Raw genomic sequence first — 17,949 nt, forward strand, 5'->3', positions numbered from 1 at the left:
ATAGTACTAAGCTTCACGAGATGGCATGAATTTATTAATAATTTTTTTTTAGTGGAGGGACTGACACACATTAAAGGATTAATATATTATGCATAAAAGCTGTAATTAATATATATTTATTCGTATTTTATTTTGTACAGGAGAGCCTACAGCTACAGGTCTTCAATTCCTTCAAAAAATGAGAGAGAAGAAGAAGTGTTTGTTGTCACTTGGCTCCTACCAGTAGTCCTCTTATTAATCATAAATGAAGATAATTAGACATTTTAAGTCAATGTCGCCGATGAAACTGTAAATTCGAGTGACTATAGCATCTTAATCCAAGCCAGAGGAGTTAAATGAGGGGAAGATGGATCGAAAAGGGCCGAGAAGTGCCAAGCCGAAGAACGTGCCCCTGCCTGGCAACTTAATCACTTTGGGCAAAAATCCGGGCCGGACAGATACCCAGATCGACAAGGCGTCCGCCCATTCGACGGGGTATTCCGCCGGGAAGTCGACAGGTAATTAAGAAGAATTCTTAGTAGTCAAATAGACCTTAGAGAAAGTCCCCAAAATCGTGAGACCTAAACAGTAGGAAAGGCAAAGGTATCCTATACCCTGGATGTGGTGTCCTGCAGGGTAGACTTGTTTGACCCTTCCAGTTGTGATATCTGGGTATTAATTTAGGTAAAAATTTAGTTGCGTGGCCTGATTCCCACCAATCGCTGACCGGGACTGGTTACGGCCTTTTTGGGGGTGGGGTCCAAGGGGGTCGCCCTCCCGGCCAGGTCAGGGCCACATTGCCCTAAGTTAGGTCAGGCAGGGAAGATCTAGCTAGGTCAGGACCTGGCATTATAGGAAAGGTTATTCCTATTTATGTATGAGGAACCTGTCCCGGTCGACGGCCAGCGGGAATCTGGCCGCGCAAATAAAGTGAAGTTTTACCTTAATTTACTCGGTAGAACTATAGCACGGTATCTCTACATAACAGTTCTGCACAAATTATTGCCTTGAAATTGATTTTTCATAAACTTTTAGTGTTGCTGATTTAACATACAACTCTATCCAACAATGTTGGGGACCCAGCGGGAACTCGGGGTTTTGGATGGGGAAATACACCAAGAGACCATACTGTCATGACGGTCACGCGGAACGCTTCCGATCGCCAGAAAATAACGGTAAATTGTTAATAAGCAACCAAAGTACTACAGGAAAAGTCAGTTTCCAAGGTAACACCAGATGCGGAGCAACCCCATAGTTCTACCTTAATTTATTCTAAACTGTTATCTGAAATTGCTCAGGGCGGGCACAGTGCCTCAGGTTAGGTTAGGAAGGTAAGATCTGGTTAGGTCAGGACATGACATCCTAGAAAAGGTTAGGTTTGTTTCCATTTGTGAAACCTGTTCCTGTCGTTCTACACTCGCCCCGTCACATCTATGGCAAATTTATTGTGACCAAGGTTTTTATCATCTTTTATGTTTTGCCACTCATTCCATGGTAGTAAAGACCCTTGGGGGGTTATGGCCTGAAGATCCCCACTAGGTAAGGCACAGCACCCTAAGTCAGATTGGGAAGGTAAGGTCTGGTCATGTCAGGATGCAGCATTTTAGGAAAGGTTAGGTTTGGCCCGTTTTCACGGCCGGATTTCTTATGCTTGCCTCTGTTTCCCTACTCTGCTTCCACTCCATTTACTCCAAACTAAATTTACTTTCACTTTCTTTTATTTATGATTTACCATTAATTCAAATGGGGCTGGCACTGAATGTGGCACTCATGGGATTGGTGCTGGTATTAGAGTAAAACTTCAACGCAAAATAGGCTAAACAAACAATAAAAACGTTCAAAGCACTTTTAAACGTATGAAAATGATATTTTCAAGTCCAAAATGCGATTATGGTCTAGGAAAGTTTTATCGTTGTCTGCTTTGCCTAGTACAGTGTTTGACTATGAGTCAGAAACTACTTATGTTACATAGGCTCCGGCTGTATTTTTTCTAACGTAAAATTATTGTAGAATCGTCTAGTTGCGTGCTCTATTATTCCTGCTAGTCACTGAGCAAAAATATGCAAAGGTTACATGGAGACTACTACCACACCTCTCTGGTTTCGTAACTACCAGTTTGTGTGGAAAATGAGCTCTGTGTTTAATGCCAGTCCTTTGAAAATGAACCTAAAAACACTAACAAAATATGGTAAATATCATAAACCCAAGAAAAATATAAAAAACAATCAAAAGGAGGGTTTTAGGCTTCGGAACGGTCGGCATATTAGGTTAGGTTAGATGAGGGAGGGGTCCAGGGAACTGAAAACCCAATGGCTAGGCCACCTAGGTTAGGTTAGGTGAGGGGGTCCCTAGAGTCCCCTGGCTATGTAAGAACCCAACCCCCTAGGTAGGGGTTGCCTAGGCCTTGGTAGCAACCTGATTCCCTAGGTTAGGTTAAGCTAGGCTTGTGTCCCACTAGCAATGCATAATGAGTAGAAGCTCCATTCTAGGGGTCTAAACAATTTTGTGAGTGGTTTGCGGTTATGTGAATATAAATCAAGATTTTTAGTTTAGAGTAAACGGCCCAGCAAACACTAATAATTTTAGTACAAGGCAAAATTCACCTGCAGATCTTTTCAGTCAGGGTTTCACGTGTTTAGTCAGGTGCCAGAAACTTAAAAGTTTGTTTGGGAACATGTTTAAAACTTCTAGACACTCACACTTTCAGTTTCCCTAACGTTATTATATTTACACTTTCCAAACTTGGCCTCCTCTGTTTCCACAACATTTTCTTCGTCACCGATTTGAGCATTGTTATTTTCTATATGGGTTAACCATTTCCCAGCTGAAACTGTGTACTGACACATCAACAAGTTCAGCAACTTCATCATGGGTAATTTGACTTATTCTAAACCACTAGTGCAGCTGTAGAATCTGAAGTGAGCTTCTTCAAACCTTGTCCCTTTCAGACCGTAGATGTATAGTCTGCAGTGAACATCATTATCATGCAAATCACATGTGACTTTATCTTAACAAAACCACATTTATATTCTATATTTAAAACTTCATGCAATGTTAAAAAGTTCAGGCAGGATTTGCAGTCAGAACAAATTCTAACAGAATCAATACCATCCACCTCACACTTCGTGCAAAACAACATTGTACTGCTTCCTTTTGCAGTGACAATTCAAAACAGCTGATTCCAAGTTTGGTGAAACAGCCTTTGTCAAGTTGTACGTGATATGAGGCCTATGATCAGCCTAAAATTGAGAAAGAATTTCATAGGTTGACAATGAACACCATTTGCATGCATGGTAGCCACAAGACAGTTGATGGCCTCAACTGGTGATTTTAACAATCCCATAGGTTTTATAAAACTTCTAGATCTTCATCTCAAGGTGACTTTGGTAAAGTGTTACTATATAATACGCGTAGATCATTGCTAACAGTTAAAAGTATTTTGACAACTTGCAAGTAATTTTTAATGCCACGGCCAGTTGGCCACACATACAGTAGTGTTAAATTTTCCCATTGCTTTTTAGATAGTATGTCAATAAGTAAGTCTTAGAACGTATAAACATACAGTAATTTATTTTCATATGCAGTAGTGTATGTAACCTGTATAAGTCATGTTCAGTAAGTGTTTGCTATGATTTCCAGGTCCATCTGGAGAGCGTGGAAGAGATGGTGGTGCAGGTTCATCAGGGTTACTCGGAAAAAAACCCAAGCCAGGCTTGGGAGGTGCGTCCGCAGTTGGACGCCCGGGTGTTTCAAAACAAATTGCCGGTGATAATATGGTCAACTTGCTGAGTGAAGAATGGGAAAATGTTGCTGCAGAGGTACAGTATTTACTTGGCTTTTTATGTTCTTACTGAGCTATAGTCTTTATTCGTCCACCTTGTGTTTAAGCAGCTTGATGTCCTAATTGGATTTGTTTTTCATTCATAGTAGAATTACTGTAAGTTATCTAACCTTTCATGAAAAAGGTAGATGACTTAAGGCGGTAACAAAGGTTCTTACTGTAGATTACATTACTGTAATGTATCAGTTTGAGGAAGTGCTCGTAAGTGTTACTGTGTTTGTTAAGCTGAAAACTGACATAATATTTTTGTCTGTGCTATGCTGTAGAGTAATCAGTATTTTTTATCTCAATACTTTTTTCTGAATACAGGCAGTCCTTGGTTTATGACGGGGTTCCGCTTTTTACGCCGCGTCAGAAACCGAAAAATCGTCAAAAATCTAAGAAAATCTTTTACTTTAATGCTTTGGGTATTGGAAAATGATGTAAACCACATTTTTATTGAGTTTTTCTTCATAAAAACTCAAATTTTTATTATTCTGCTGTTTGGAGCCATACATCTTCCGTCGGATCGCAGCGTCTGACGCAGTCGTAACCCTGGAACATGTGTCATAAACCGGGAAATAATTTCTGATGAATATATTTGAAAACCGTTGTAACCTCGGAACGTCGTAAACCGGGGACTGCCTGTATGTGGAATTTTTCTTTTGAATCCTAGTTACTGTTTTTAGGTTTATGAGAGACTTAGTGACTACAGCTTCATATTTTTTTTTTACAGGTCGACCCAAATGATTTGATACCCTTCATAGAAGCAGGAGAGGAGTGTGGCGATGCTGGTAATTCAGAGATGTATCTGTGTGGAGCTGTCAAGAGTCTCAGAGCGCAGAGAACCAAACCAGATAGTTTGCTCTGCTTTTCCCTTATGTACTTAGCAAAAGTCAAGCCATACCTTTTCAGCAGATCTGAAATGGTTGTGGAGGCTTTTGCTCACTTCTCAAAAGGGACCATTCAATGACTTACAAAACAAAGGGTAATGCTGCTGTCTCAGTTCTGGCTGCCAACATTCTGCTGGCAGCCTTTCAAGATGAAAAGTCCTGGCCAGACATATTCGTTCGCGTATATATTGAAGATTCTCTCGGTGAGAGAATTTGGGTAGACCACGAAGACTGCAAAGGATTTGTAGATAATATTGCCACAGGTTTCAAAACCAAGTTACCACCTAAGAATCTGTTGTATCCTGATCTGGGAATGGGTAGCCGTCAAGATTGTCCATCTCCTCCTGTGTCAGTAGGTTCGGGGGGAGCCGATTCTGGCGATGGTGACTCCGAATTGTCTTTAGAGTGCAAAGAGAGCTTAGATGTAAGTGTTACGAATCGTTATGCAGGCATATTGGTAGATGTTGAAGAGATGGTAATGGAAGCAGTACAACACCAGCTAGGAGTTAGACATCAGAGTCCTGATGCTGTTGCCCGCAATTTCATTCGATTTTTGTCGTCGGTATGTGGCATTCCTGAAGTACGTAGGCACGTTGCCCCAAGACTTGAGATGTGGCTCCAAAGTCCCAAGCTACAAAGACCAGCTACGGAGTTGCTCATGTCGCTTTGTTTGAATTGTAATACTCACTCTCAGCTGGATATTGAGTGCATTAGTCATGTCATAAGGCTGAGATTGAAGCATAAGCCACTTATCAATCAGTATATGTCTTGTTTGAGGGAACTACTAGCTGCCCACCCTGATAATATTCCTTCTGTAATGAAGCATACACTCTATAATGAACTGTCTCAGGCTAGAAATCCGAGCAATATGGCAATCCTCTCAGTCATATTTCAATTTGCCCCCGAGCATGCTGCCATAATACTTGCAGAAGAATTCCAAGAACTTCTTTGCAACAAGGAAGACTTTCTTAGGGCCCTGAGAGCTCTCTTGCGAGAAATTGTCAGGGCGCTGAGGCATGACATGCAGTTCCAGAAGTTTTGTATAGGTCTGATGAAAGATCGAAAAGATCAGTCATTTCGTGATAACTTTGAGTTCAAAGAGAGGATGTTTCACAGCATTACTGATCTCATTGTGCTTACTCTCTTTGTGGCCATCTCCCCACAAGTAAGGGAGAGTGCAGCTCAGATGTATAGAGGGGAACAGAGAGACTTGGATCCCGTCAGAAGGTACCAAGAATTGGTGGCTTCTGTCCAGCGTGATGCCCTTTCGTGGTTGTATAGAGTCGTCCCGAAATGCTACAATCCCAGTAAAGAAGAATACACACGATGCCTCCACAAGATACTGATGTTTGAAGGAGCTGAGGTATATTTCAACAAAGATAACTGGCCGACTGAAAATGACCGTCCTTTATACTTCAGGTTAACTTCGGAAATACCCGTCAAACAAGAAACCCTGACAAGACTTCTCATGATAGCAGTGATGAAAGATCAGTGGATGAAGTCTCAAGACTTACTGGAGTTAGTGGACAAACTTGTGAAAAGAGCCACAGCCCTTCATAATGATGAATTGGAGGTGTTGCACATAGAGGACACAAAAATCATAGAACTCATATTCAACTTATGCCCGTATATTCCCCCTGAGAACTCACCTCTGCCGCAGGGGTACAGACCACCAAAAACTGCTATTGCTAACTTGTATTGGAAAGCTTGGATGATACTTTTGCTTATAACTGCTCACAATCCTACAGTATTTGGATTACTTGCATGGGAGTCTTATCCAACTTTAAGAACACTGATGGAAATGTGCATCACTAATTCTTTTGTCTTCCCTCCACCTACATTAGCCACTGGGGAAAAGGGAGAGGAAATGTCTTCACAAGAGATTCATTTATGCGCACTTGAAAGGCAGCAGATTCTGGATTTTGAGTCCCATTTGGCTCAAAAGACCATCACTGAACAAAACAGCCTCCTCTTGAGCCAGCTTATCACAATGGAACCGACCGGTCCAGCTCGCAAACCTCCGGCGATAGTTCTTGATCAGTTAAAAGCTCTTAATACCTCCCATAAGATCGGGCATCTTTTGTGCCGTAGTCGGTCACCTGACTTTTTAGTTGATATCATTCAGAGGCAGGGAGCTTCGCAGAGTATGCCTTGGTTGGCAGAGTTGGTCCAGAGCAGTGAAGGAGCATTCTCAGTATTGCCAGTTCAGTGCTTGTGTGAATTTTTGCTTAGTGAAGCGGGCACCTCAGGTAGTGATGTTGCAACCAAACACCATCAGTTATTGCAGCACTTGAGGTCGTTGTTGCGAGCTCCACGGCAAGAAGACGGAGTTAGTGTGGAAATCTTGGAATATTTTCTTAGGAGGTTGAGTTCACAACAAGCAGCAGCTCGTACACAAGCAGTTCGAGGTTTACAGCTGGTCGTCGCACCAATGAACGACGCCATGGAAATAGATTCTGACTCCCATGCTCCACATGCCTGGCTGCTACAGTACTTACCAAACTTGCCTGGGTTCGATTTGGTGCAAGGGGTGGCCAGCCAGGCCCTCCGTGCGGCGTGCCAGATCGAGACCGATCCGCAAGCGGTTAGTGCTTACATCCGATTTCTGGCTGTGCACACGCGAGACGATCCACTTCAAGATCAGGCTGAGCTTGTGCAGGACATGGCTCAGCTGATAGTAGAGCGTTTCACAATGATATCAGCCATTCTGCCCATGCCAGATAGACCCAATCAACCTTTCAACCAGTCACACAGTACACTTAAAGCCTTGCTCATCATTTTCATAAATTACATGCGCAAAGTAAGGTTGCCTCCCAGAGAATCATTCACTTGGTCAGAAAGTCAGGATCAAGTTCGCATTCAGTGGGCTTCCGGGGAACAAGCAGTGATGCATATACTTGTTGTCCATGCCATGGTGATTCTCTTAACTCACGGACCAGACAACAGTCCAGACTTGTTCCACGAACTACTAACGACTTGGTTTCCCGAGCAGGAGGAAATGCCCCAAGCATTTTTGGTTGATACATCTGAAGAAGCGTTACTTCTCCCAGACTGGCTCAAGTTGAAGATGATCAGGTCAACTGTCCCCCAACTTGTTGACGCTGCATTGAAGGTAGAGTTATTTTAAGTACTGTAGATGTATTCAACATTGATAAAACGTTTGGAGTGTTACTTTTTAACGATTTGTTCATAATTTATATTACCAGATAGCTTTATCAAATCACAGAGCCCTATTCCTAGGCTGCAAAGAGCTGACCTAAAGGATTTGTGCCGTAATTAGTGGTGATTTTAAAAACTTTTGAAGGAAGACATAGTTAAAGATTGGATGAAGTTAAAGACAGCATAGGTATTGCAAAGAGGCTTTAATAGCATGTTACGGTGTGTGGCACAAGGCAGGCACACTTTCAACTGTACTCCCCCAGAGGACTTCAAAAAACGTAAACTGCAAAATAGTAAAGATTTTTAGGCCTTCTATCTAAAACCAAAAAGTTTTGTTTGTTTCAGTAAATTTTCCAAGTTAGTGTTTTAGTTTTTTTGACAGTTTTATATTGCGTATTATAATTGTCTACATTAGATTTACTGCAATTACAAAAGTAGTTTCATTGGTGGTATTTAGGTCAAAATTGAAGGCTGGGTAGACCATTGCCCTGACTGACATCATAAATTCCCAGTTTTTAATGTTACAACAACAGTCACCCTGCTGGCAGGTTACTGCTTACAGTGTGCCTTGCTTTGATCACTGTAGACAGTACTGAGAAGATTTTGTCAAGCTCCCACAACTCCCTGTTATTTCATTTTTCCACTTGATTGTCTCATTCCGTTTGTCTTCCCAGCAATATTCTGCTCTTCTTTAAAAACAAATTCTTTGGTCAGGGTTCAAGAGAGAAGAATTGTAATAGATTGATAATTTTAAACTAAAGGTACTTATTTATAATAGCAGCATAAGTAAATATGAGGAGTATAGCACAGCAGATAACTTCACATAATAATTTGAGATTGTTTTATAGACTTTTCTTTTACTGTACCGCCATTGATATTCTCTTTCTTCCATCTTGCTATCCACCCTCTCCTAACAATTGTTTCATCTTGCAACTGTGAGGTTTTCCTCCTGTTACACCTTTCAAACCTTTCTACTCGCAGTTTCCTTTCAGCGCTGAAAGACCTCATAGATCCTATCACCAGGCCTTTGGCCTAAATTCTATGCTCCATTCCATTCCTATAGACTTTTCTTTGACATGTAGATGTCAATCACTGTTTCCATCTGATAATTGTGCACGGTGAATCAGTTGTGTATAGTGTCTGCGTGATAGTGTATTCCTCTTCTTTTTTGCTTCAGGATTTGGAGCCATCACAGCTCGTGCTTTTCATTCAGTCCTTTGGAATTCCTGTCGCGAGCATGACGAAGCTCCTTTGTGCCCTGGACGTTGCCGTCAACCACAGCGAAGAAGCAGTTGCCGCAGCAGTCTTAGACAAAAGCCACAAGACGTACATGGCTCAGCTTGTCGAGGTAAGAACTCTGCCGTAAGCAGTTTCCTATTTATATGATGTGGAGGTACTGAAATGTTTTTATATTTCGTTGTCCCCGCGGGGAGGTAGTGCTGTCAGTGCACCTCTTGGGGCGTACTGTAGGTATTACTTACGGTTCTTTGCAGCGCCCCTTCAGCCCTAGCTGCAACCCATTAATTCCTTTTACAATACCTCCATTCATATTCTTTCTGCTATCTTACTTTGCACCCTCTCCTGGTAGTTGTTTCAAAGTAAGCCAAAATTCAGTTAAAATGAAAATTTAAAGTTTTGTGTACTGATACAAATTAAAATTACTTTTCCTTGTCAACTGCGAGGTTTTCCTCTTACACCTTTCAAATCACCTTACTGTCAATTTCCCTTTCAGTGTTTAATGACCTCATAGGTCCTAGCACTTGGCCTTTGGCTGAAATGTGATATTCTATGCTATATTCTATCTTTCATTGTGACTTTATTTAATGAATTATGTTATTTAAAGGTACAACATCAGCGAGGGGCCAAAGGAGGGCATGCATTCGCTGCTACCCTCGGGGAGCGAGATGACATGGACGTGGTGGGAGAGCGACCTCCTCAAGTACGGCCTCTCGTCACCCCACTGAAGGTAAAGTCTTCCATTTACAGACGCCACCCTACGTACGAACGAGTTATGTTCTGGTTGGTTACTGTACTATTCATGCCTATTTAAGTACAGTATGATATAAAGTCCATACAGTATTTTCATCCTAAAACACAATACTCTGTACATGGTACTGTGTACTGTATATACAAAATGTGTCTGTATTTTATCTCTTTGAGTTGAGTTACAAAGTAAGCCAAAATTCAGTTAAAATGAAAATTTAAAATTTGTGTACTGACAAATTTTTTTTATTTCCACACAAGGCCAGATATTGCATTTTAAATTACATTCCTTGTCAGCCTTAGAAGGCTTGGGGAATTTCTAAATGCAGAAGGCATCATTATCAATAATTAACAAGTTTGTAGAATTACTAAAAGAAGCCCCTTCTTTACTCGCTTGATTCCTGAATATGTGTTTGGTCTGTATGTCAAAATTACACCAACCGTCTAGCTGCATTCCCTGCCAGAATTCTCTAGCTTATCAGGGGTTCCAAGAGAGAGACCATCTGTTATCAAGAAAGTCTAGTTCTCAGTTGATGTACTGCGCATGTTTTATCTTTTTATTATTCTGAATCCTAATATTTCTTTACAAGTGGTCTGATAGGTTTTTTTATTACCTTCCTGTGTTTCATTGAAATGCTGTTCATCTAATATTTCAGATACAAAACAAGCATGACATTTGAGCTTAAATTCTTGAATAATTGGATTATGCAGTTGTTTTTGGCCAAAAATTTTAATTCTTAAATAGAATCAAAAGTTTATTATTATGAAGAAACCTTACGAGTTCTTCCTGTGAGTTCAGAATTTTAACTTTAGTGGCCTGGTTCAACAATCTTATAATAATAACAGTAATATTAATACAGGCAGTCCCTGGTTTACGACGAGGGTTCCGTTCTTACGCCGCGTCATAAATTGAAAATCATCAAAAATCATCAAAAATCCAAAGCAAATCTTACTTTTAATGCTTTTGGTGTATTGAAAACGATGTAAACTGCATTTTTACAGTTTTTCATCAAAAGAAAACCTCCAAATTTTTGATTATTCTGCTGTTTTGGAGCCATATGTCTTCTGTCGGATCGGCGTCGTTGTAACCCCGAACATCGTCGGCTGAAAATAATTTCTGATGACTATATTTGAAAAGCGTCGTAACCTCGGAACGTTGTAAGCCAGACCCGTCGTAAACCGGGGACTGCCTAATGGTAATCTTACGCAAGTTGGTATGATTGTGCACAATTGTAATATTTTCATTTTCCCAATTTTTCCTCAGGATTGTATTTTGTGTGAGTTCTTTTTTTAGAGTTGAATGCCTACTAATTTTTTACTCTCAAGTAAGAGAAAGTGGTCATTAATGTTTCTGAGATTGCCAGATAGTCATTACTGTATAAATGCATGCTCTCTTAATTTTATTGCAGATATCTCAGGCTCTTCACACTGAATTGAGTAAAAGTGAGGTGCAATCCTTTGTTCTTCAGTGCTTCACGAATGATATTCTTCACAGAGACCACAAAAAGCAGGTATGTTTTAAAGCTTAAATTTTTTATTGCAGAAGCATACTTCTCCTTCAGCTTGATAGGGATTCCACCATGTCTTAAAAATGTCTTTCATTTATAACTTTGAATTATTCAGTGATTCTTGTTTTCTTGTGAGCATAATCCATTGCTTTACAAAGCCTCACACTTCAGTTTGGAGAATAACACAGTGTTTGTTTAGAATCATTTCAAGGGAAATGATTCCACTATGGAATGATGTAAAAGTTAGCCCATAAGAGAGGCAAGACCACCACTTCTCTTCCCCATGTGATTTGGGCATCTTTTTGCTTTGTCTGAAACCCATTACTTTACAGTAATCTAAACCTCCAAGCATAGCTATTAGACATAACTAAAAAAGACAAAAAAGGCTCTGACTCCGTCAGCTTCTTACAGAGGGCTCCAAAGTTCCTTTCTCCTTTGGGCGGTATTACTGTCATTGTAACTCACACGATGTAGTGTAGGCATTACATAAGGTTCTGTGCGGCATCCCTTTGGCCATTAGCTATCATCCCTCTCATTCTTTTTACTATACCTCAGTTTATATTCTCTTTCTTCTATCTTACTTTTCACCCTCTCCTAACAATTGCTTCAGTGCAACTGCAAGGCTTTCCTCCTCTCTTACCTTTAAAACCTTTCTACTCTCAATTTCCCTTTCAGTGCTGAATGACCTCATAGGCCCCAGTGCTTGGCCTTTGGCCTAAATTTTATATTCCATTCCCTTAAGTGGGGCAAGACCACCACTTCTCTTCCCGTTGTGAGGTGGGCATGCTTTTGCTTTGTCCAAAACCCATTGCTTTACAATAACCTAAACCTCCATGCAGCAGCTCCGAGGCACACTTCCAAAACAATGAAAAGGGTTCTTACTCGGTCAGTTTTCACATCAGGGCTCTAAGACTCCTTTCTGTGGAAAATTTGTTCCCATTTTTCCATACATTCCACTTCAGGGATGTCTCTCAGCCCTATGATGGCAGGCAGTAAGAGTACAGTACTGTATTTGGCATTTGAGTAATGTCTTTCTTAATCTTTCACTTTCATTTCAGTTCCTTCTGATCATTTCATACAGTATAGTTAATATATTACACAATCCCTATACATTTGAGGTTGGTGTCTGAGTCCTAAAGAAGAAAGGCTACCATTGTGTGCTTGGACAGTGCTGACTCAGAGGGATTGATGAGTGGGTTGACAACATGAGCGGTGTAGATACATTACTTTTGTACTTCATGACATCATCCCAATCAGAATTCTTCCTTACCCATTGTTTTCCTTCCAAAGTAAATAGTTGTAGATGTAATGTATTGGTGTATTTTTGCATCTGTGGTATATATAATTCGAAAAACAAATTTTGCATTGTAAGTACAAGCCATTTTACTCAGGAGGTTCCTTATCCTTCCCCAGTTTGGTAAAGACACATCAGTTTAAGAGTGGAACTTTATGCTTATATACGTTGAGGCCTCTCCCAACTATTCAGGTGGTTTGTCACTCTGGTATAGCTTGAGGATCTTTATAATAGATAATGATCCAGTTTCAACTTCAGATAATTTCCTGAATCCTATAGCGCAATAGGTTGTTGTATGAATTGATGAGCTTGTTTGAAGAAAATTTAAATTATTTAGACTTAAGATTACAATATTTTGGAACTCGGATCTTAGTAGTTTCTTAAAGTTCATCTACTATATTTGTCACATGAATATGTTAATTCATTTGCAACTGGGTATAATTTATTTATGTGTCTGTTTAGTATCTGTGGAACTTGTTTGACAGAGGGCACTTGTTGTGGAGTTTGACCCATAAAATCAGTGTAATTTTAATGTGAAAGTTTTACTTGTTAAATTATGATTACTTCTTTGTATTATCCCCTTTTATTAGGTTCAAGACACAATGAGAGTTTTGCAACGTCACTTTACCAGGGAGATCAGTCGACAAGATCCCGAAAGTCCGTACATCAGCGAATTCCTGAGCAGTCTCACTGCAATCGTTCAGTCCCCAGTAAGTTACTGACATATGCTGTCATTTTTTCTATTTTTAAACAGTTGTGTTTTCAATGTTTATTTTTATTAATTACAGGTAAAATTGTCAGCATTTTAAAATACTATACTTAGGCCTAAATGATATACAGGTATTTTTGCCACCAGTAAAATTTCAAGAAATGCAAGTAACTAGGTTCAACTCTATATAAGGTAAAGAAACTTTACATTGCGCTAGATTTTTTGTTTCCAAACTTGGTCATTTTATCAGAACATGACTGTGATAGTGAGACTGTAACATGCCTATCTTTCTTCATCATAAGTGAAGGAAGAAATTAAGAGATATGAAATGGTAAATAATTAGTTTGAAGTCATTTAGTCATGTGAAATTACGTAGCTTTTGGCATGTATAATTTTAGCCCTTGTAAATCCTGTGGAGGAGCTTTTATCCACATACATTGTATGCTCTAAGTATAACAAATTCAAGAATGTCTCGTTAATCGACTTAATGTCATAGTTTCGCAGAATTTATTCAGTGTTCCTAAATATTTACAAATTCTTGTTAAGCACATCCGATTGTACCTGTAGGATAAGTTTTTGCAGAAAACGGAAATCATTTCAAAATGGAAAATATGGTGGATTTTAGGCACAGAGAAGGAACTGTCAGATTTGTGGGATCCCATCTTCACCCACTGTTAGTACGTAGTTTGTTATTCTGACTGTGCGTGCTCAACTCATTTTTGCACTATTAGATCCATACTGAAAATTAGTTTAGATGCATTTGCCCATAACTAATTGTCTGCTGGTGCAATCAACCATCACAGAGGATATGTACCTTGCAAACTTCTAATCTCAGTCCATACCATGTACAGTAGAGTTTTTTCTTAATATCTTTGAAAGATCAGTCATTGCAGTTACTGTATCCAATTGAATTCTGAACAGTTGCTTTGGGATTTTTTAAGTGAACAGTGTAACATGTCACTGTATCCAAGAATTTGTGAAGCTGGTCATATTAGGGAACATCTTCGCAGAGTAAGCCCCATAAGGGGCTAATGCCGTCATTGTACCTCAACCAGCGCATTGTAGGCATTACTTGCGTCCCTTCACCCCCTAGCTGCAACCCCGCACATTCCTTTTGTTGTACCTCCATTCACATTCTCTTTCTTCCACCTTACTTTCCCCCTTCTCCTATCAATTGTTTCGTCATTACTTTCAGCACTGAATAACCTCGTAGGTCCCAGCGCTTGGCCTTTGGCGTAAACTTTATATTCCTGTTCACAAAGTGTGTCATGAGGCTTCCATGACTTAAGAATTTGCACACGAGGTTGCTTCTTGAATTGAAGCTGTACATTGTGTGTGTGGCAAAGGTAAAAAGGACAAGTTGTCATTACGTTCTCTTGCACTGACCAGCATTTAAACTTATGCCCTTTTAGTTTTCAGATTGTTGCTTATTAATCTGGGTTAGTGCACTGTGGGCATTACAAAGGGATGTTTATGGCATCTCTCTCGTCCTTACCTGTACCCGCTTATCACTTCCTTTTTTTCCATCTTGCTGTCAAACGACCCTGAATATTACTGTGGTATATTCTTCCCCTTTTCACCTTTGAATCCTAATACTTCACCTCGTATTTTTTCTGTCTCTTTATCTTGCTGTCCAGCCACTCCAACTCCCTCACTTCAATGTCTTAAATGCTGAGTGGCTGGAAGTACCCCAGTGCTTGGCATTACAGCCTAACTTTTGATTCATACATTCATTAATTTTAAATACAGTTGTTTTCTTATATTGGGCGTTTCCACCTCGTAGCCCCTCCAGTTGGTACAAAACACCCCTTTTTTGTGGCAAGGTGTTGAAGATGCATTGTTTGAAATTTTGGAGTTAACTTCATCGGCAGTGATTTTATCATTGACTTCTTGTTACAGCAAAGTATCAAATCTGGATGTGTGGTGAGAGACAGACGTGATACTGTACTTTGCTGAAACAAGAGGTCAGTTTTTAAATCACTGTCGATGCAGTTACCTTTAAAAATTTTGAAAAATGCATATTGAGCACTTTGCTAAAAAAAAAGAGAAAATCTTTGGTCCACAGACAACAGTTAAGGAATGAGAGCGTATAACAGGGGGGGACCATTAACGCCCCCACCATCACAGTAATAAAGAGGTGTGGACCAACAAAAAACAATACGTGCATATAATACTAAGCTTTCATTTATTATTGTAGGTGTGTAAGATTAAGAATTTTTGAGATTATACCAATGCTGTGTTCAGTTACCATAATAAATTTCTTCTCTCTTGCAGCAGCATGCTCGGAGCTTTGTTACGGGACTGCATCAACACTACATTTATTCTGCCTCCCTCTTTCGCCTCCTACACAACATGCACAGCAAGAAATGCTGCGAAAAGCTGTACAGCATGACTTGCCAGCTGGTTGCCATTATCTTGAGGATGGCTCCAGATTTAAAGTCGCCGCTGACGAACGTTCTCGAAACCTTCAATATTGAGGAACTGCAATTTCAGGAGGCGAAAAAGAAAGAGCCAAAGGCAGAAGTTGATATAACGTCGTCGGAGACTATTTTACTACATCTCTCTTGTTTGCCCCCAAGTCAGTTAGAGAAAGAAATCTGCAGTGTGGTCAGCTCTGCAATGAAAGGAGGGAAAATGACACCGGTTGTTGAAGCGCTGACTCAGTTACTCTTGTCGGGCGTTTCTGTAAAACAGGAAGGGGATGTACAAAAGGGAAACAATCCCCCCTCTGCACTGTTATTAGATTGGTTGCAAGTTCTTGACCCCGAGTTAGAAAAAGGGTCAAACCAGTTGCAGCAAATTTTACTCTTCAAGAAACGAGCTGGGAATAAGCAAAAGGAAGGGAGCTATAGCCAAGCCTACCTCCTTGCAGCATTCACGCATCAGGCACGATGGGACACCCTTGAGCACTGCGTGCGTTCTTTGTTGCGCGTGCACAGCACAACGCTTGACCCTGCTGCTGTTCTTGGATTTGTTTGGGCAGTGTTGCATGTGCCAAAACTTTGGCAGGGTAGAGAACGCAGAACGCCTCGCCATGCTCCCCAAGAGGCCCTTTTAACATTCAGTACTTCTGAAATAGTTCATTTAGCCCAGTATATGATTGCCGATTGTCAAACAGCGCTCGAAGCTGGACGTGGTATAACCAGTTTAGAAAAGCATTTACCATTACTGCTTCATAGCTTAAACAATTCTTCAGAGGCAATGCAGGTTTTGGCAGAGCATTTGTCGGGAGTTTCTCAGAATACCAGTTCAAGTGGTCAAGCAGCTGGACATCTACTGTATCATCTTTATTTGCGAATGCCTCGAATTATATCATATTTACCAGCAGGCACAATGACGAGAGTTGTGATGTCTGGGGCTAAAGGAGGTCGAGCTCAGGAGAGTGGTGCAGATGTTGCCCTTCACACACTTCTTACAATGCTTGCCTCTCCCCAGCCAGGCCGAGAATTCCGGAGGCGAATGTGTGATATAGAGGCAGCAGTTCGCAAGCAAGCTGTATCACACCCACTGATCGTCCTGCGTCACCTGCCATTATTAGCAGCGTCACTGAAAGGCACCAATCATTTGCAGTTGTCAGCATTGCGGTCGAGCAATTACCTTGAATTGTTCTCAATGATATTGGGAGTTTTGGAACTCCTACAGCCACTGCTGTTTGCTCCACAACATCACGAAGCATTGACTCCTTTGCTGGACAGTTTCATGGCATTATTCACATCCGTTCATGAGCTGGGACATCTTCTTGCCCGTTTTTCTCATCTGTTGATGGTGTGGGTTGGATGTCAGGGGGGTCCAGCTGCGACATACCTGTGTGCGCATTCCAGCCTGTTAGCTACTCTGCAGACTCATCACCCTGATATTGCAGCCCTACGATCATTGGCTGCAATTGCAGCTGCCCGTGGGATGGACCAGCCCAAGGAGTCAACTTCAAATCAGCAGACTAACATTGATCTAAGTTTGTCGACTGGATGTTTTCAGGGCCCAATACCCCCACCTTTTATTATGGCACAAGTGAATGAAATGCAAGCAAGGCTTGAAGGTCCAGGACTGCCCGAAGAACAACTAGAAATCCTGAAGAAGATCAGTGAATTAGCCGATCGTTGGGTCAGCGCAGTTTTACCGTCGTACACGCATATATTTTGCACTGGCATATCCAGCGAAAACAAAGGTTTGCGTATGATGTGTTGGGAGCTGATATCACGCCTGCTGCACCAGCGACCTGCTCTGGGCGGCCGCATTGGTCAGGCTGTCCTCGCTGCTCTGAAGTCTGAAGATAGTGCCGTGGTGGAGACTGCTCTAGAACATCTCCCCGATGTGATTTTGTTGCTGCACGACCAGGCACCAGAACTGCTTTGCGCTGCCTTTGTCTCGGCGTTAACGTCGTCTGCTAGTGCATCGGCTTCTCTGAGCGAAACTTTATGTTTGTTACATTTGCATACTGGGTCTTAGTGCAAAAGTTTATCAGTCTTGTTTTTCGATGGAGATAATTAATTATTATTATTATTATTATTATTATTATTATTATTATTATTAATAAATAGAAGCTGGAGATGGATTAATTTTCTTTGTTTTAGGATTAAAGAGACCTAATACGTTATGTATTGTAA

At 40.8% G+C, this 17,949-nt stretch overlaps 1 protein-coding gene across 1 annotated transcript; it reads left to right on the forward strand.

Moving 5' to 3' along the window:
- The first annotated feature begins 195 nt into the window (after positions 1–195).
- IntS1 (integrator complex subunit 1) lies at positions 196–17,934 on the forward strand. The gene is given in 9 exon segments (XM_067108337.1): positions 196–497; positions 3,619–3,797; positions 4,536–4,734; positions 4,737–7,804; positions 9,029–9,199; positions 9,695–9,817; positions 11,244–11,345; positions 13,227–13,346; positions 15,620–17,934. Coding segments are annotated over 9 exon segments (6,285 nt in total). The 5' UTR covers positions 196–346; the 3' UTR covers positions 17,792–17,934.
- The last annotated feature ends 15 nt before the right edge of the window (positions 17,935–17,949 follow it).

Source organism: Macrobrachium rosenbergii, chromosome 9, assembly GCF_040412425.1.
Source record: "Macrobrachium rosenbergii isolate ZJJX-2024 chromosome 9, ASM4041242v1, whole genome shotgun sequence".
Classification (NCBI taxonomy): Eukaryota; Metazoa; Arthropoda; class Malacostraca; order Decapoda; family Palaemonidae; genus Macrobrachium; species Macrobrachium rosenbergii.